Source organism: Labeo rohita, chromosome 5 (genome assembly GCF_022985175.1).
Source record: "Labeo rohita strain BAU-BD-2019 chromosome 5, IGBB_LRoh.1.0, whole genome shotgun sequence".
Lineage (NCBI taxonomy): Eukaryota > Metazoa > Chordata > Actinopteri > Cypriniformes > Cyprinidae > Labeo > Labeo rohita.
This window is the reverse complement of record NC_066873.1, coordinates 5,357,032-5,377,972: the sequence shown is the minus strand read 5'-3', so window position 1 is coordinate 5,377,972 and position 20,941 is coordinate 5,357,032. Positions and strand designations below refer to the sequence as shown.

Here is a 20,941-nt window from a genome sequence, read left to right as displayed (position 1 = left end):
GTCCTAAATAACAGCATATAGCAGCGATGTTGTTGTGCTAGCTGTGCTGTCAGTCAGGATGTCCGTTCTGTCTCCACTGACCTGCTCTTTGGCCCGAAGGCCCTGATGAAGAAAGATGGCTCCTTGGCTTTCCTGCTGACACCGAGCAGCTTCCCGTTGCTCATTATTAGCAGCAAACTGCCTCCATCCGCCCCATAGACTCCAGAGAGAGAAGTTAACTAACTCCATTCTGCAGACACGCTGCTTCCAGTTTGATGGCACACCAATTATCTAGAGGAAGAATACTTCATTTGGCTCCAAACTTTGGTTACTTGTGATTACTGTCAAGTTTTCCTGGGAAGTTCTTACTTAGGAGTTCGGAAGTCATAATTGTCAGACTTAATGTGCATTTAAGTGACCACTTTTTTTACTTCTTTTTCCATTAGACACAGGCTTTTTTTAATGCTGCTGCATAAAACTGAAGTGCAGATCATGTGTGCTATGTATAAAATTGATCTGGTTATATCATTTGCATGCAAACATAAAGAAAAATCATGCAAGCTTGTCACCTCATAAACCACTTATCAACAATACATAAAAAAAGGAAATAACACATTAAATTGCACATTTTTTTGAAACACACACACAAATGTGCATTTTCCCACTAGTGACATAGTTTGAGAGCGGCAAGTTTCTCCTCTATGATAAACAGATTACGCTGCTGTTTCTATATTAAGAGCAGATCTTCTGTATATATACCGTGATAGTGAGATATTCCCTCTCGTCTGTTCTTGATGCAATAATGCCGACGCACAAGGTCTGTCCGTAGACCTGGGCAGAGGAATCAGAGCTCAGCTTTAACCTCGTCTTTGCTCAATTATTGGCCTTTTGCAAATCGTGCAGTTTCTACTTTTAGGGAAGCGTCTCAAAGTCAGCTGCTGTTTATTCCTGGCTGCGAAAAAGCTGATGCAAGTTTTACATTAATATTTTGCCTTTATTGTTTCTTCTCGCTGAGTAGACTCCAAGATCAGGTAACCTTAAAAATGTCCTGTTGGCAAAAGTTCCTAATAAGAGATCTTTAAAGGCTGTTTCCACACTTGGTTCGATTGCTTGTTCGATATCCAGCCTCCTCGTGCTCCCATACGTCTCTCTCTATAGTGTGTTTGTGTTGTCAGTGACTACTAGCATCAGATGTTTACCACTGTAATAATAATGCTGGTTTCACTCTGTTATTAAACTATTTATCCATTTACCACCAAATCTGTAAACTACAGAACAGCACTAGTCTTTTCAGATGCAGATGCATGAGACGAAAAGAAAGTGAGCTGTGCTTCAAAGGCAATTTATTTCGAGGCAAGCAGCTATGAGCAATATACTATAAAAGAAATGTCATGAAGAGCATGAAAATGAGCAAATTATACATTGTTAATCATAGCCACTTGCTTTCACTTCAAATGGAGGCCTTGACGTTTAGTTTTTCTAAAGCAGTGCATGTGCTTTTAATTTTGAAAAAACAAAAAAAAAAAACATAACTAAATACATAAAAAACAACAACTATAAATAAATAAATAAATAAATAAAGCACATTAATTCTTTATCCTGCATGACCATATTTTAAATATCTTAATCTTACACCATACCTAAACTTACAGTAACAAGGACCTTACTAACTATTAATTAGAAGTTTATTGAGGAAAAAGTTGTAGTTAATAGGTAGTTAATAGACAATTAATAAACAATTAAATGCCGTTTTTTGTAAAATCACAATACCAATAACAACCAGGGGAGAAAAAAAAAAAAAAGTTCTGTATAATATGGAACTTTTAATTATAAACATGCTCAGAATACAGTACACACGTGACTTTTATTTTAAAATGTCTACACTTTATTACTATTTCTAGCTGCTAATTCAGACAAATGAGGGAGATGAAATATACACTCTTACAACCATCTACAATATAAATACATTATGGTAAACATTGTCATAGCTCATCAACAATACAGTAGGTCATCAGGAATCCCTAGCATCAATGCACAGTATTTGTTGGTTTGCGGACACGTCTAAAACGGCGAGTTTGTAGAATGTGCAACAGCGCAACAAGTGTTTTCACTTTTAAATTTACATTTATTTATTAAATCACAGCCTTTCTGTCTATCTATCTATCTATCTATCTATCTATTTATTTATTTATTTATAGTAGTAGTAACAATAATAATAATAATAATAATAATAATAATACAAAAATGTTATTACAATATAAAATAATGGTTTGTATTTTAATATACTTTAAAATATAATTTATTCCTGTGATGCAAAGCTGACTTTTCCTCAGCTGTTACTCCAGTCTTATGTGTCACATGATCCTTCAGAAATCATTCTAATATGCTGATTTATTATTAGAATTATCAGTGTTGGAAACACTGAAGTTGTGCTGCCATTTTTTTTTTTTTCTTCAGGATTCTTTGATGAATAGCAGATTAAAAATAACAGCATTTATTCAAAATATTATTTTTTTTCTAACAATGTAAATTTATGGTATCACTTTTTTATTAATTTAGCATATCCTTGGTGAATAAAAGTATACAGTAATAATAGTTTATTTAAAAAAAAAAAAGAAAAAAAAGAAAGAATTTAAAAATACATTAACAATCTTATTGATCCCAAACTTTTGACTGGCAGTGCACATGTAAATACATTTTACAGATCATACACATCTAGTTTTAGTCACAACAAATGTGATAAATTGCATTCATATATGTTGAGCCGAGCCGAGCCGAGTTTGTATGCCAAACAGACAGATTTGGGTCCAAAGACAACGTAGGCTCTTGTATAAAACATAAGTATGAATCACATATGTATGCAGATGTAAACACCTTTTGATGCGGACTCTGATAAATTGCTCTGACCAGAGCAAAAGCACAGGCACCGCTGTAGTGACAGATAGACCCACGCCTCAGGGATTTCTCTGCCATTTGACTACTGGATGCATCGCAAAAGCCAGTGTGATATTTAATCAAATCAAACGATGCAATTAAACGAGTAACCAAACCGTGCTGGCCATTTCAGTTTATGCAAAGCTCCAAAATTACGCTTACTGACTGCTTGTAATTAATAGATGTTTGTTGTTCGCTCTGAGCTCTACCTGATAAACCGTGGCTGTGATGATACGCATTCTGAGGACAGAAAAAGACCCTTATTTACACCCACACAGAACACAGACAGAACAGTTACTTATGCGCTTTTAACATTTGTGTTTGTATATATTGTATAAACTGAAATATTGTACGTCAAGCTGTGAAAGAGAGAGCCTTACCTAACCAGTGTTATGTGCATATTTTAATGCGTATTTTGTCATCTTAGCAGATGTTTTCTGCAGAAATGAACAATACTGTAGAAATAATAAGATTAAGATGTTTGCAAAATGCTATGCAAAACTAACCGCTACAATATTATGAAGTTGTTTAATTTTACTGTGTTCTTTTTCATTTGTCCATAAGATATTTCATGAAGTTAAACTGAATAAAAATGAGAAATGCCATGAAATGTGGCAACAACCTGAAATAAAATAAGTTAGAGGTGGGTTTTTTTTGGTTTTTTTTTCTCTGTTTATGGAGTCTAGTGCCAGCACAGAAACAGCTGAAACACTCACTATATTTCGGTGATATCTGACAGGTTGCAGTATCGCTTGCAGCATCTTTATTTAATAAAATAAATTAACCCAGGCCTCCCCCTCACTCAGTATGGCTTACATCTACAGTCTGCTCTCTCCTCTCCTCCATTATCCATTAGAACTGAAATTGCGGTGATGTACGTCATGCAGTCTGTGCAGCAGAGCGCTCTGATGCCCCATTACAAACATGAGGATGTGAAAACAAACAGCATTCTTCCTCGTCATCTCCATCTCATCCCCCACGGCAAACTCAAGTCAGCCACTTGTTTCAGCAAAACAAATAATTGTGCAAAATAAAACCAGCAAGCCACTCTGAAATCCATATTGGGAAAAGCAGTTAGAGAATACAACATATGGGAGTCAGACCGTATAAAGCTTGCTTATTGCGAGTAAATATGAAAAATACAATTTTAAATGCCACAAGCGAGCCGACTGCATACGGCTTCAAATTGAATGGGACTAATCTTAAGCTTTTTATTGGTCAAGTAATCTGGAGTGAACTGAAAATCAAATAATGTTTGCCTAGGAATATTGCTTTATTTATATAGATTGAATGCCATGTACAGTTTTATTGTGAGAGATGCTTATAAGTTTACAGTTTCATTTCACTATTGATAGTCTATGGAAATTGCATATAGTTCATGATAAGTGACTAATGAAGGAATGCTCATATTCATTGCTTTGCTTTTTCATTGAACATTATGTATTTCAAATAGGAAAACTCTGATTTAATTAGTTGAGGTTTGATGAATCACTTCCACTATAGGTTGCATAGGTTTTGTCTGGCTAATGTGCTTAAAAACAAAGTTATAATTTTGTAGACTGTATTTAGTGCCAATCTGAGACCTTCATGGCTGATCAGAGTTTGCGTTCCATTTAATTTATTCAACTGAGCTGAATCATGACACTTTGCATCACTGACACTAGCTATGTTTTTATCAAAAAAAAAAAAAAAAAGAATATGGCGTAAAACATTTGAGAATAAAAACCTGTTTCCATCCCATGTGTCTAAGAGAACAAAACCATCACTTCTTGGAAAACTGATGGAAATTATTAATAATAAATGTGTTCCCATGGTAGTTTATATGAATGTTTTCTTATTGGGAAAAAAAAAAAAAAAAAAAAAAAAAAAAAAACAAGTATCAACCTCAACTGAGGTCAGAATTTTTTTTATATGCATTTGAGATTTTGTGTTACTTACTTACTTATGTTATGAACTGAAATAAATCAACAATGAACTGACTTGACATGAATAATGATGCTATTGTCTTCTGTAGAGCTGATTATCCACCTTATTTTGCAATGCAGAAGTAAGTTGTTTTCTGGTAGTGTTAGACTTCCGGTTCATAATTAGGGTGACCACCAGTCCCGCTTTGCGTTGTACCACACAGCATTTTCACCCCTTGTCCCGCACGCTACATATTGACAAAATGTCCCACATTTTCATCAGTCTGTTGGTTTTTAATTATCATATATTAAGAAAATTTCCATGCGTTCTTTTGTCTTTCTAAGAAAGCTTTTTTTTTTATTTATTCTTTTTGCGGCATAGTTTCCACGCTAAGGATTTGCGGACCTCATCAAGTGATCTAGCACCACCGACGGAAATGATCGAGAGCGCACGGAAAAACATGATATTCTTCATTCATTTTAACCAATTTAAATAAAATCAGTGCTGCTTTAAAACGCAACTTTCTTTTTATTTTAATACTTCGTTTGATGCAGTTTCTATGGCATTATTTTAATGACAAATGACATTATTGTCAAAATGCACAAGCACAAATCTCTTCTCTCGCAGGTGGATTCTTTTTGCTCTCATAAAAAAAAAAATAAATAAATAAAAAATCTTGTTTGCATGCAGAAACAAATCAGCGCATATGATGGATTATATAACCAATATTTACATTACAGTATTTACATAGCATAACATTAGAAAATGTATCTATCTCACACGTCTCCCACATTGTCCTGCAAAATCACATCTATGTCCCGCAACAGATCTATTGCCAGGTGGTCACCTTATTCATAATCTGCCGTAGGGAAATAACAAGAAGATTATCGAAGTGCAGTAAACGGTGAAACAGTTTGCACTACAAACCATTGTGTTCATAATTAAGATAATACATTAAAATAATATGGAAAGACATAGCAGTTTGCATTATCAAGCAGCAAAATGAGCTGTTTTGTATAGATAAAAACAGCTGGACCGCTGGAAGCCAGACACATTAAATTTACAAATGGCAAAAATAAGGTGGATAACTGAACTGAACTGAACTAATTTCATAATTCTGTAACATTAACACTGTTACTGAACTAAACTGAGCTGAATAACACTACTGTCTTCTGAATTATTTTAGTTTTTATGATGAATTTTACTACATTAACACTGATATTTCTCTTTTAATTACCGTGAAGCTGCTTTGGAAATATCTGTATTGTACAAAGATAAATAAATAAATGTGGCTTGACAGTATCTGGCCTGATACCAATGTTATTATCAGTATCTGTGCATGCATAATAAACATTCACTTTTTAAAGCAAATACTATACATCCATATATCAAACTTTTTCCCATGCTGCACGAAAAAACAACAAAACAAATTGGTTCTCTGTTTACAGTCACACCGGTCCAACAAATGCTAGCACTCCATAGCATCATTTATCCTCCAGAAACTGTCTCTAACATCAAATAGAAGTCAGGGATATCAAGTAGGAATATCCCACATCCGACTCTGTTACACTCTGGGTTCATTAACATGTCATCATAACCTTTAGCATTTTGTCTCCCCAAAATCAAAATTCAGCCGTTCAGTTCGCCCCTCATGCAGCAGAGAAGCTCCAAAGGCTTTCAGAATGACAAGGCAAAATGCCTGCGGGGAGAGAAAAGACGAGGTGTGCATTGGGAAAATTTGACAGAATACATTATCCATTTTAGTGATTAGACTGTAACAAACGTCAGGAGGCTGATGCGCTAGCTTTGTGCCTTTGGACTTAACGCTGCATTATTAATGGAACCCTCTATCCTCCTGCCTTGACTGCATTGTTATCTGTCTGCTTTCAGATCGGTGCTACAGTGGCTCAACCGCGTGCAGTCGTTCCTCTACTGCAACGAGAACGGCTTCTGGGGAACCTTCCTGGAGAGCCAGCGCACGTGCGTGTGCCACACGGGGGCCACCCTTTGCCAGCGGCCCATCCCTTGCGTGATCGGCGGCAACAACAGTTGCGCCATGTGCAGCCTGGCCAACATCTCGCAATGCGGCTCCTGCAACAAGGGCTACAAGCTTTACCGCGGACGCTGCGAGCCGCAGAACGTGGACTCGGAGCGCAGCGAGCAGTTCATCAGCTTCGAGACGGACCTGGACTTCCAGGACCTGGAGCTCAAGTACCTGCTGCAGAAGATGGACTCGCGGCTGCACATCCACACGACCTTCATCAGCAACGAGGTGCGCCTGGAGACCTTCTTCGACCCGCGGTGGCGCAAGCGGATGTCGCTGACGCTCAAGAGCAACAAGAACCGCATGGACTACCTGCACATGATCGTAGGCCTGTCCATGAAGATCTGCCAGATGCGCAACAGCAGCGTGGACCCCATGTTTTTCGTTTACGTGAACCCGTTCAGCGGAAGCCACTCGGAGGGTTGGAGCATGCCGTTCGGCGAGCACGGATACCCACGCTGGGAGAAGGTGCGACTGCAGAACTCGCAGTGCTTTAACTGGACCCTGCTGTTGGGCAACCGCTGGAAGACCTTCTTCGAGACGGTGCACATCTACCTGCGGAGCCGCGCCAAGGTGCCCACCGTCCTGCGGAACGACACGGGCCAGGGCCCGGTGGACCTATCCGACCCCAACAAGCGGCAGATCTACATCAAGATCTCCGATATCCAAGTGTTCGGCTACAGCCTGCGATTCAACGCCGACCTGCTGAGGAGCGCCGTGCAGCAGGTCAATCAGTCGTACACGCAGGGGACACAGTTCTACTCGTCCTCGTCCATCATGCTCCTGCTGTTGGACATACGGGAGAGGATTAACCGTCTGGCCCCTCCGGTGGCCCCTGGGAAGCCCCAGCTGGACCTGTTCTCCTGTATGCTGAAACATCGACTCAAGCTCAACAACAGTGAGATGATTCGCGTAAATCACGCCTTGGACATGTACAACACAGAAATCTTGAAACAATCAGACCACCTGACTACCAAACTTTGCTGAAAACACAATTAGAAAGAAGAAAACGTTGTATTGAGAACAAAACAAAAAAAGAGAGAATCCATTTTATTTTCTTTCTCTGTTTGATTTGGAACCTTTTGGTTGCTTTTTTGATGTATTATTAACAACTTTGTAAGTGTAATTGTTAAACGGAAACTAAAAATACAGAGATAAATCATTTTAGTTCACTAAAGGAAACAAAACAAAACAAACAAAAAAAAAAAAGACTGTATCATATTTGTCGAAGCATGTCTGTCATTTCCTAAACTAAAAAAAAAAAAAAAAAAAAAGAAAAGATCACTATTACTTATTAAATCAACATCCAGTGACACAGAGGCCTTGATTTTACTTTGAGGGAACAAAGGTACATCTTAAACTGCCATTCTTTACTGGTTAACACGTTTTTAGAGATGTATAACGACAACTACGTAAGGGCAGAACCAAAATACGGTAATTAATTTGAGACACTACCATGCTGTCATCACGCATCTTTTAGATGAGGTTTATACAGCGTAAGGATTCATTGACTGTACAGTGTGTCTTGTCCTTTCATACGACACCCCTCTAAGAGAGCTTGGCAGTGAGTTCAGTACAGACGTCCACCGTTTCTTGCTGGACGTCCAGTTTTCTTGATTGCCGTTTATCGCTGCTCGCCAGGTGAACTGAATCCTGCGTGGGCTCCCTCTGTTGTATTTTCAGATCCGCGCTCTTGTTCTTCAGCGAGGTCGAGTCGCTTCGGTGCCTGAGTGCAGTATCTATGGTTGAACATAATCAATTCATGCTATTTCGTACTGCTTCGCATAATGTACAACGTTGTGATTGCTGATGTGTCAAGCTTTTTTGCAGCACCGTGAACAAAATTTGATCACTTTTCATTTCTTTAAGGGTCAGCATAAAGCCATACATTTCTCAAAGGGATGAACAAAAAAAAAAAAAAAAAAAAAAAAAAAAAAGAAGAAGCTGGGCACATTTTGTGAGAAATGTCCTATAAATTGCTTTTGTATTTTTGTTTTTCAGTCTTTTTCTAATGAAATATAGCACAGTGGTCTAAAAAAAAGAAAGAAGATGATATATATATGTACTGCAGGATTATGGCATGACATTGTAAAGCCATTGCATTTTCATTAACAAGAGTGAATCCACAAGAACAGTATATTAAAGCTTCAAATATCTATGATGGTTTTAATCTCAAAATCTGCTTGTATACCAAATGTACACTTTACTTTTATAAGATTTAATTTGGGTTTTATATTCCTTGATGCAATTCAGGTTTAACTTTTTGACATGTCAACTGATTAATCTCTCTACTCTAAAATCTTAGCTGGGATGGGGGATTTTTTCTTTATTAGTTTTATTTTGTTGTGCAAAAGAACCTTCACTGGAGTCATTTCTAGGATAGGGAAAATGCCATTATTATTGTTAGAATTAAGTATTGTCATTGTTTTCCAATCTTATTAAGTGCCTGTTAGCTATCCCTTTAATGCTTTTCCTTCACTTTTTTTTTTTTTCTTTCGTTTGTTTAACAGGAAGATACCATTTAAATCTAAACACATGCCACTTGACTCATGGGAACAGGGCCAAAAGCTTTCTTGCTGTACACTGCATGAATCGAAAATAACCTTTTGAGAGGAAACTTAACTTGGTTAACGAATTAAAATTTAATGTGTATTATAAGTGTAAATACCTATTTTGTCTTGATATAGCCATGGAATCAAAAGCTTTTCTTAGATTACAGCAAATGAACCGCAGCCCATTAAACGTGACACAGACCCCCCCGAGCACAAGTTCTGTAAATATCGCAGGTTTCCCACAAAGGCATTTGCCCTCATCTGGAGACACATCACCAGCTGAAATGGATCTTGTCCAAGCTAAATCTGTTAATGATCTACACGAGCACATGCTTACAGCCTTCCATACACTTCTGTTACAGAAACCATGTACGACACACTATCCGATAGAGCGTTCAGTGGGTTGAGAAACTGCTTTCAAGTACTTTATGTAATTTCTGCTGTTCTGTTGAAATAACTATATCGGCTTTCTTCAAAATGAATGTTTCAAATAATAATCTATTTCTCATTAAAATGCTATATTTAATAAGAAGACCACTGCTTGTTTGTACCACACAAAGCCTAGACATTTTCTAAGACAACTGTCCGAGACGTGAAGTCAGCAACAATCACACAGGGGTTTAAGATTTCTGTTCAAATCTGTTTTGAAACTCTCTGCTCTGAAAATTCAGTCCCAGAATTTTCTAATCTCAGCCTGTTTGGTGTGAGAGTGGCTGCTGAGCAGACTTGACTCGTTCTCAAGACTAACAGGTAAGGATGCAGTAGAAACATGCTGCGGTTGCACCTGAGGGAACATGGGTTAAGTGTCTTGCTCAAGGACACACTGGTTGACAGAGGCATTCAAGTTTACAGACTTACAGGATAAAAGTAACATTTCTGGAGTCAGCTAACGCAATACCCCGAAGAGCCCCGAAGAGACCAAGAGTTTTTTTGTCACTTTATCACACCACAGGGCAAAACTAATACTGCTTTCCATAAATCCTGTCACACTGTTGATAAAACAAATCTGTGGAAAATGTTAGCTTAGAAAACTTGTATTTTATTACTATTATTAACATTTATAGAGACAGGTGAAGTACTTAGCCTTAGAGAGCATCTTTCCGATGGTCTTAAATGTCTTGGTCAAACTGCCGTAGTAAAAAGAAAACATTTTCAAAGGGTTTCAGCAGTGTTGTGGTATGGACATGATTACACCACTCTTGGCTCAGGGAAAAATGTGCCTCTACTACATTTTTTTCTTAGAACATCTAAAAAGTACCTACACATAAATTCACAGCAGTTTCAAGATGAAATGAACACTAGGGGCAGTAAAACACCAGTAAGTTGTATTCCCTTTCACAATTTATGATTATAGGATCTGATTATCAGTCAAAAGTGCAATAGGAGATCTTGGAAATGCTAACTTTAGCCTGATAGTACTGAAAGCGAATGTCCCACCCTCCCTGCAAATCGGCGTCCAAAGCCACGCCTCCCGAACGTATCTACGCCCACAGACTAGATGAACAGAGACAACATTACTGCAATACATTGTAACACCGAGTTGAAAAATTCAGCAGCCCACAATAGAAAAACTGTGTGATGCTAATAATGCACGAGAGACAAGAAAATGGCGGATTTTCCCTGAGTTTAACAAAACGCCTCACGTGTTGAGACACTGGTCAACATACATGGGAATCAAGTGAGAAAAAATGTACACAAGCATGCATCCAACTCAGGTCACAAACAGAAAGGAAATAAATAACAGATGTCGGTAGAACGAGCCATCTCTTAACCTTTCCAGAACGTACAGACACACGTTATGCACATGCGCAGTTGTCAGTCTGCCACAAAACTACCCTAAAACATCACATGTCATTAACCGTGACTAAGCCTATCGTAATGTTTAGACCAAACATTTTGGTTGGATGAGCATTTCTTGGTCCTACGCCTTCCACAGAATATACACATAAATACATTTAGATCACTTAATGATTGTGATCAGAATGTGAAGAGACTTCACCCAGCATACAAAAACAAAACAAAAAATGTTTCTGAAGACAATCAGCGCTTAACACATTTTTACCATAGTACATGATTTGTAAACTAATACATTTTCTTTTTTGCATCACATAATCCGCTCCATGTGTATGGATTTTTGGTGTAGTAAACTTGCTCACTAGCGCACCCAGTACAGCACTAACTTGTAATGTGAACTGCATGAGCATGAGTCCTGCAAAACTTAAGTCACAATAAAAGTGCTTAAAGATTTAAAGAAGCAAGCTAAAATGGCATGGTTACTTCAGTAAAGGTGTTTTATTTCACTTTTGCTTTTGGTAACTATATTGTAGTTTTGGTTTAGGGTGGGGATGCTGATACTGATACTGATGGACAGCTTACAGTTGTCATTTTGATTGTAAAATTGCATTAGTCAAGGATAAAAATGTGGTAGTTTTTGCATAATTTGATAAATATGTTCACAACTTTCTGCTATGATGCCACCAACACCACTGGGCTTCTTCGCTAATCTCATGGCAATTTTATGTCTTGGCGAATTGGTGGCTAATTTGAATGAGCTTTTTATATGATTTGCAAACACCCTAGTGATGGTTATGATTAGCAGTGGACCTTTATTCTTTATTCTTTTTTTCTAAAAATAAAATGGTTTTTGTATGATTTGCATCATACCAATTAATGGGAAATCTCCTCTTCATAAAATAGTTGTGCTTTTCCATGAGAATGGGATGACCGACCCGCAAATCTCTGGTTTCTAGATATCAATAGCTATGTTTCCATCACCATGTTTTTATGCAAATTTTGAAGTATCGCATCAGAAACAAGTGACAGAAACACCAAAGTTTGGAAAAAAAAAACAAAAAAAACTTTTTACGCTCACTTGAGGTGGTTTCTGAATTGTGCGAAAAAAAAGGGTTAATGCAAATAATGGGAGATGGAAACACATTTTGCGAATTAATTCCTCCACACGCACCAAACTTGATTACTTGACTAACTAGCAGACTGATCTCATTGCACAGCATCTGAAATGTTGTTATGGTCAGTCTAAGATGCCTGAGCAAAGTCTGCCGTCAAAGTATTTTTGTATAATTGCCTCAAAGAACTGTATTACAAGACTCCGTTCCCAAAGAGCAGGCATCCGTCTCCGACAGCAATGACCGCATGTATTGTTTAGTGTGCTCTCTCTGAATCGTCAGTAATTTTTTATATGTAAAAATGATTAAATGTGGGACGAGTTATATACCACGGTTTAATAATGTCATTTTTTTTTTTTTTTTCTTTCAAAATCACTATGAACATTAGTAATGGTGATGGTTGCCTTAGCAACCCCCACTAATTAGAAGGTGCACAGTGAACTCATAGCACACAAAGAAATGGACGCACACGTTCTTCACGAGCACTCAAAACATGCCACCGTCAATTACATTTTCCCCACATAACAGAAATAAGCCTCTCAACCCACCAAGGTCAAGTAAACCACCCTCTTCTCTTGCCAAGCCCAGTATCGATGTGTGGTCGGTAAACTGCAGACGTTGCGGTATTGTCCTTCCAGTGGCATCCCATTACATGAAATGCTGATTAATGCTGTAGCATGCAGCAGCTAATGAGGCGAATGAGTCTTTGTGTGCGAGCTAGCCCACTGCTGCACCCCCACCCAAACCACGATTGCTCTGCCAGGATGTAATTACAATGTCCTAATAAATCACCATGCTTTGTGTTTAATGTATCGTAAGCTCATTGCTAAGATTGTGTGAGCAATTGATATGGAGATCCACCCGACCGTCAACGCCAATTGACTTGTTCAAAGGGTACAAGAACTTCAAGCTATGGTAACTGTCCTTTTTTAATAGCACTTTTATGTGTACATAGCAAATTAACTACAGTGACTTTTGGTGCAGTTTCGTACTCCTCAAAAATTCAGAAAACTTCCCCCAGAAACCTTGAAATTAGAAAGTTGGCATATTGCCTGATCATGGAATCCAATTTTAATATCTATCTTGGCCATTAAATACTCTGATCTCATTTATTTCTTTGGTGAAATAATCCAAGATAGTAAAATGCTGAAAATAATTCAGTTTTAAATATTGTATTCAATAAGTCATAATTCAATATTAGCAGCTATGTGCATTATTCTTGCCCACAGTACAATTTTGCAGTTTGTGTGACCAGATGGTTCTGTTTAAGACCTATGCAGATGCAGTTATCAGTCATGCTAAACTAGATTCTGTGGCATGAGACAGTTTTATTGAAGACAAATTATCTTTGAAGTTTGTCCAAAAAAATCAGCATTTCATTTTTAACTTTATAGTATTATGATGAATACAGAAGTTGACATGAAGCTGGCTAGAAATCTTGTTAAAGATGGTGCACTCTTAGAAATCAGTGTATGGAAGCTGTCACTGGGGCATTACCTTTTCAAAAGATGCTTCTTTGTACCTACGGCATCTGTTTTGGTACATTAAACGTACATATTAGTACTCAAAAGATACCAAAGGTACCACCACAGTGACAGCTTTTGAACCTTTATTATTATTATTATTATTATTATTATTTTATTTTTCTGAGGGTGTACTGACGAAATGACAGTGTCCAATTTATAAGATATCAGGCTGGGACAGGCATCTTGTGTTTGTGGTTTTATGGTAGTCTAGACCAAAGGTCACCAATTAGCGCAGTCCAGATCTTGACCCCTTGACTGGCTTCATACAGGCCATGAATAATTTTCACATCACTGATTATCATGACATAGAGACTGTGTGTCTACACTGGAAGTGAGTGGAGTGCTGTGACGTGATGAAGCTAGATCACTTCTATTTAAAAAAAATAAATAAATAAATAATAATAATAATAATAATAATAATACAAAAAAATAAATAAATAAATAAAATAAATAAAAATGGAGCTGTCTATGCTGTAAGCACCCACACTATGACAGATGGCCCATTTCTGTTTTTGATGCACCGCACGTCTACTCAGACACTATTGTTTCCCCATCTGACAGAAATGAAATCATTTAATTCACAAATATTAGTGTGAATTGCTATGCATTGTTTGGTTGCACTTTATTTTAGAGTATGTGCACTTATGTGTAGTTTACGTGTACTTACCAAAGAAACTACATGGTTTAGGGGTAGGTTCAGAGTTAATACCTAGTTATTACCCAGTTGCAATTAGTATAAAAAAGAATATAGTATACGAAACAGGACTGTAAAATAAAGAGCTGGCAATTGTTCTTTCTATATTGAAGTCTAATTACTACATCAAATCCAGGTTTAAAATGTTTCTGGGCTACTCATTTCAATCATTTTTATTTATATATGAAGCCCAACTGATTCTCTTTTAGAACAGTTTCACAAAGCACTACTTTTTTTTTGACTATGCAAGCATTGCAAAAATGCACCTGGCTTTATTTTCGGTCATAAACTGTGTCCAGATTGAAATGCACGGAACTGTTTTTCACTGGAAATGAATTTACAGGCCAAGGTAATGACAACAGATAAATTGGTAGACCAGCATGCTATTCTGTAGCATTGCAGTTAAAACACTATGATTCAATACGAAATCACTGCATGAATGTGAAGCCACTAATAATGGACTGCCTTCTGGCTATTGTACATCTAGCCTTGGGTTTCTGAGAAAACTCAAAGGAAATGGCTCAGGTATAGGGCTGCATCGGATCAAGGTTTTCCCCTTTTGTTGCAGCAAAGACGACGACTGCCATGTGTGTTAATGGTTGTGATTTAGATGAGGATATTGAAAAATGTTCCAGGCTTTTACTATCTATAAGTACTCCCAAGTTCAGGAGACAGTATTCACTGCCAGTCAAATAAGTTTTACATTGAAGAAGTTTTCAAGCATGTAAAATATGAAACTTTTTGATGCTAATAATGGTTTTGAAACAGTCCCAGAAGTATCACCATGCCATCATTTTACTTTGAATAAATTTAGGTTGCTTTGAAAAACATCAAAGAGGTGATGTTTGATGCAGACATGGTGGTTCTATATCAGGTTTTATATGACATCTCAGCAAATTGTTTCTGGCAAAGACAGTCCAGCGATTAGAACAAATTCCTCATTTTGTCACCTAACTGAGGAAAAAAAAACGATGTCTTTAAAAGATGCATGCATTTGTAAATACGCCCTGGCAAGTATATAAAAACAGTCTCCTAATTTGCAGAAAAACACAACAGTCATGAAACGCCATAAATCTTCATTCTCAGCTTTAGCTCTGAGAAAATGTGCCATGAGGCAGAAGAAAGCAATAAGGACAAAGATTTATCATCTCTATCAGCATCTTCAATCACAGTGGAGCAGAGAGAGATTTGAGCTTTGCTCTTTGAGAGGAATAACACTAAACATCAACAATATGTCATGAATATCCCCTGTGCTCCAGCATCAGACGGCAGGACTAACCTGGGATAGATCGATTGTACCCTTAAACCTCCAGCCCTGTAGGGTTTTATGTCAGATTTGGACACAAGATAAGAACGTTATTATTAAGGGCCGAGAGCCGAATGTGCATCTGTTGGTGTTCTTGTTATGCTGTTTCTTCGGCCTGCCAGCCTACGGCAGCCCTAAAACCATGCTGTGAACAAAATAACGAAATTTGCTGCATTGATTGGGATGGATCTGAGAGTCCTTTAACTGAGTCCCCAATTCTGACTTTTTCTTCTGCTTATAAACCCTTTGTGTGGGAACATTTTGTGTTTTCTAATGGTGAGTTGAGTGAATACATTGATTTGACTCTCCACCTACTAGACTGAATTGACCACCATCTTGGATTTAGATTTTGTTTTTCTTCAGTTTTTACCCATACAAAGATTCTTCATTATGCCCAAGTCAATAAGGAACTGAAAGTCAAGCTGTTTCTTGCCAGTGCTTTGTTCTACTGAATTCGAACTGATGATTCCATTGCCTGAACCTACCAGTCAGGAAAATAAAAAATAAAAAAATACAATACAATCTGATAAATGTTTGTAACATTTCTGTAATTTTTCACTGTTATGTGACAGGAGGTGCTATTACACATCTTCTGAAAGAGTATTGAATCTCTAGATTAAACACAGCCGAGAAAGAAAAAGAAAAGCAATCACACATGTAAGAGGACAAATATATAAAATAACGTGATTATCTGACATTAAACAGCGTATAAATCAAAACATAATCAAATGAAATTTCGAGCCAGGAAGTGGTTTAGGACTATAAAAGTTTTGGGGCTATTGATAGAGGCGATCCACTCCATCTGTGTTTTGATTATCATATCGTAGGTAGATAGATAGATAGATAGATAGATAGATAGATAGATAGATAGATAGATAGATAGATAGATAGATAGATAGATTAATTTAAACATTTTAGTGTACCTAATGGTTAGCCCTGATAGTATCTTCTTGTTTCCTAGAAAACCTCTCACTAAACCTTATGACATAGTAAGAAATTCTTTGTAACTCAGAGGCCTAAAAGTACATGAAGTTCCACTTGTGTGGTCAAAGTGAAGATCACGGGTCACTGGGCTCAGAGGATTGAGCAGTTTAATAACATCACTGAAAAGAAAAACAGGAAAAAAAATCTTTTTTCCAGATCTCCTGTGACACTCTTTGTCCGTCCTTAATCAGCCGATGACATCAGAAACGCTGGCGGCAGCCCCTGTGGCCCAGCAGAATTGGAGCACAACGGACTGAGCCGGTATAATAGGATTACTGGGAAAGCATTTCACAGAGGAACTACAACCCCCAGTAATCCGGTTCTCCTCATTGTCCTCTTCCTGTTTCCGTTTAGACGGCATCAAATCGGGCACTTACTGAATAGCTGAAGATTTGACCTTGATAAAAGTCTTTTGAGAAAATACTGTGATATGAAGAGGGAGACAAGTGTACTCATAGAGAAGCGCTTCTCAGAGGAACGCTTCAAACGAAGAGTAAACCAGTCACTGATGAGATGACTGGAAAAAGTAAACATATGCATACAAATGCAAACATACACTATATACTAACAATAATCACATCTTATCCGGCTGCACTTCTATTCATCTTAGTTCAGTATAAGGAGATCCATTTTTAGTATGTTTGTGAAATATATATATATATGAATAAATGAATAAATAATAATAATAATAATAATAATAATAATAAAATAAAATAAAAACAAGCGTTTGCAATCTCCACTGTGTACATTTTTAAGGTGCATTCTTGTTGTGTGTGTGCTGTATTTTTCACTATAAATTAACACAGTTCACAGTAAAAGCATGTTATGGACAACAATGCCTGGCTTATACATACAAAAACAGGTCATATTGTTTTTTTTTTTTTTTGGTGTTGGTTTTTTAAGTGTCCTAATATTGTGTTGAAGTCCCCTAAAACAGGTTTATAGGGGTCATCGGATGCCCATTTTCCACACATTTATATGATTCTTTAGGGTCTTAATTGAAAATTCTATAATATACTTTGGTTAAAAATGTTCAGTGGTTGTGTGAAACAACACCCTTTTTACCTTGCCAAAATCAGCTCTGCAAAAATCATCCTGTTCTGATCGAGGCTGCTTTAAATGTTAATGAGCTCTGCTCGCCCCGCCCCTCTCTTCTCTCTGTGGAGTGACAAGCCTGTTTACTTTAGCCGCATTTAGCGTTTAGCCGTTATACTTGCTAACTAGCATGTCATTAGAAAAGGGCAGTCGCAAAGATTTATAAAAAAAAAAAAAAAAAAAAAAAACCTTATACTCAGTTCTGCTGTAGGTGAAGCTGGGTCATGAATGATTCGCGTGAACATAGACACATTTATGTAGATCGGGAGGCACGTTACTTTCACAAACAAACGTAATCCACTGCATCTTCAGCGGCTCAGATGTCGGGCATAAATGATGACCACTATGTGCATTATTATCACATCTAGCAACACAACTCAAGATATTCTTGTCTAACTTACATCCCCGCTCTGGCATCGAAACAATGGAGGTCGGACTGTTCCTGCTGATTTAAGTTGGGTCTAAGGTAAGATGCTCATGTCAATCAATTATCGTGGGAGCGGCCTCTGTCAGTGTGACGCCACACGACAGGCATCTGAGAATGGCTCGATTTGAAAAAGGGGATATTATTTTTATAACAATGACAGTAATCTACACATTCTTAGGAAACAGTGGGTTCACAGCAAATTATCAGAATTATTTCAATAAGACAGTAATATCGTGGTTTACCTGGAAACCTAAAGCTGCACTAGGTATACGTCACATATTAGCACAAAAAAATAGATATTTTGAGCACTCAATTGAGAACGTACAAATAACATATCATTTGTACTTACAGCACTTGTTAGTCCAAATAAAGAAGATTAGAAGCCAAAGAAGATAAAAGTCAGGATTCCAGAAGCAGACCTCAGTAAAATGACAAGCACAGCAAAAGGTTTGAATTGGAACACAGTGGAACATGGTGTCTTCTCGACATGATGTAAACACACTAACTAGCGGAAGTGTTTGTGGGCAAGTCAGACTGTTCCTAGTGACGTAGATCGGTAACTGGCAGAAGATTTGAAAACATAACGACTCGTTAAGGCGAGTCTGAGTTGACTCTTCCTTTTAAGAGACAATATCTTTATGTATAATGCACTTTATTGATTAACAACTTTGCAGACTGTTTACACTGACAGATAGCTATGTTACAAACTGCAAAAGAGATATTTTTCAAAAACACATATAAACTAATATTATATTATTGTAAGACACAATGAATTATATTTTGACAGTAATCAGCGTTTAATTTAAATAAGCTCTTAAAATAATAATGGTTTAAAATTCTAAATGTATGTGCTTTCTTATAGATTCTTTGTGAACCTATATAAATTATTTATTAAATTCAGTTGGTCTGCTTGCATTAAAGGGGACATTTGCACAGTGTTTGCATATAAATGTGCAGTGTGTGGACACAACCACCCTACAATGATAAAACTCCTTTCACTCCTTTCTATTTAATCCCCAAAAAACCTACACAATCTCAATTATCAAGTCATTTTGATTTTCTGGGCAATATGACCTCATGACCGTCGCAGACGGACGGTCCCGTATTAGCATATTTCCACCCTCTGCTGTCCGCCATTTTCTCTTTGCTTGAGCAGCTGTAGCGACAACAATGTTCCTTAAGCAAAGCAGGAGTTTTGTAGTTGGATGTAATAGTGAATATAAAAGTCTTTCCATATAAACTTTTCCATGGAACATGCACCAAAACAGGTCGCTGTGAACAGAGCCATTTCTGACAAGGTAAAAATGGTGTTGTTTTACTTAACCATTGAGGAATTTTAACCAATGTACAGTCATGGCCAAACATATCGGCACCCTTGCAACTCTGTCAGAAAATGCAACGCTTCTTTCAGAAAATTGTTGCAGTTGCATATGTTTTGGTACTTACATGTTTGTTTGTTTTTGGAACAACACAAAACAGAGAAGAAAAGTCAAATCTGATACAATTCCACAGAGAACCCAAAAAAAATGCACTGGACAAAATTATTGACACCCTTAACTTAATATTTGGTAACACCCCCTTTGGAAAAAATAACTGAAATCAATCGCTTCCTGTAACCATGAATGAGTTTCCTCTCTACTGGAATTTTGGACCACTCTTCTTTTGTAAACTGCTTCAGGTCATTCAGATTTGAAGGATGCCTTCTTCCAACTGCTTTTTTTTTGAGATCTCTCCACAGGTGTTTTATGAGAGTCAGATTTGGACTTGTTGCTGGCCATTTCAGAGCTCTCCAGAGCTTTGTTTCTAACCATTTCTGAGTGCTTTTTGCAGTGTGTTTCGGGTCATTGTCCTGCTGGAAGATCCATGACATCTGGTGGAGATGCAACTTTCTGACACTGGTCACTACGTTGCGCCCCAAAATTCTTTGGTAATCATCAGATTTCATGATACCATTCACACAGTCGAGGCATCCAGTGCCAGAAGCTGCAAAGCAACCCCAAAACATCTTTGCACCTCCACCATGTTTGACTGTTGTCTTTCCCCCAGAAGTACAACACTGTTGTACTCTGTGTCTGCAGATCAGCTTGAATTTGATTGGAAGTTAATCAGGGTTTTTTATCAAACATTCGAACAATCCTTCGTTGTAATTTTTCATTAATTTTGCTCTTCCGTCCATGTCCACGTTAGCTACAGTGCCATGTGCTGTAAACCTTTTGATGATATTGTGCACAGTGGACACAGGAACATTAAGATCTCTGGAGATAGACTTGTAGCCTTGAGATTGTCCATGTTTTTTCCAGTTTATTTCTCTCAAATCTCTTTACAACTCTTTACACTTCTTTCTTTTCTCCATGCTTAGTGTGACACACAACACAAAGATTGAGTCAACTACCATTTAAACTGGTTGCAAGTGTGATTACTATATTGCCCACACCTGTTACTTGCCACAGGTATGTCTAAATACAAATTTCAGGAGTATCACATGCTTGAAAAGCAATTATTTCTTACAAATTTGACAAGGTGCCAATAATTTTGTCCAGAAATAATTTTGATTTCTGTGTGAAATTTTATCAAGTTTGATTTTTTGTC

The 20,941-nt window shown here is 37.4% G+C and overlaps 1 protein-coding gene across 1 annotated transcript in view; it reads left to right on the top strand.

The window, feature by feature from the left end:
• brinp1 (bone morphogenetic protein/retinoic acid inducible neural-specific 1) overlaps nt 1-8,805 on the top strand; it is a 176,780-nt gene extending 167,975 nt beyond the window's left edge. Inside the window, exon 8 of the mRNA XM_051110054.1 lies at nt 6,709-8,805. Coding sequence (XP_050966011.1) covers nt 6,709-7,849 — 1,141 coding nt within the window. The 3' untranslated portion in view covers nt 7,850-8,805. The remainder of the gene's footprint in view (nt 1-6,708) is intronic.
• The last annotated feature ends 12,136 nt before the right edge of the window (nt 8,806-20,941 follow it).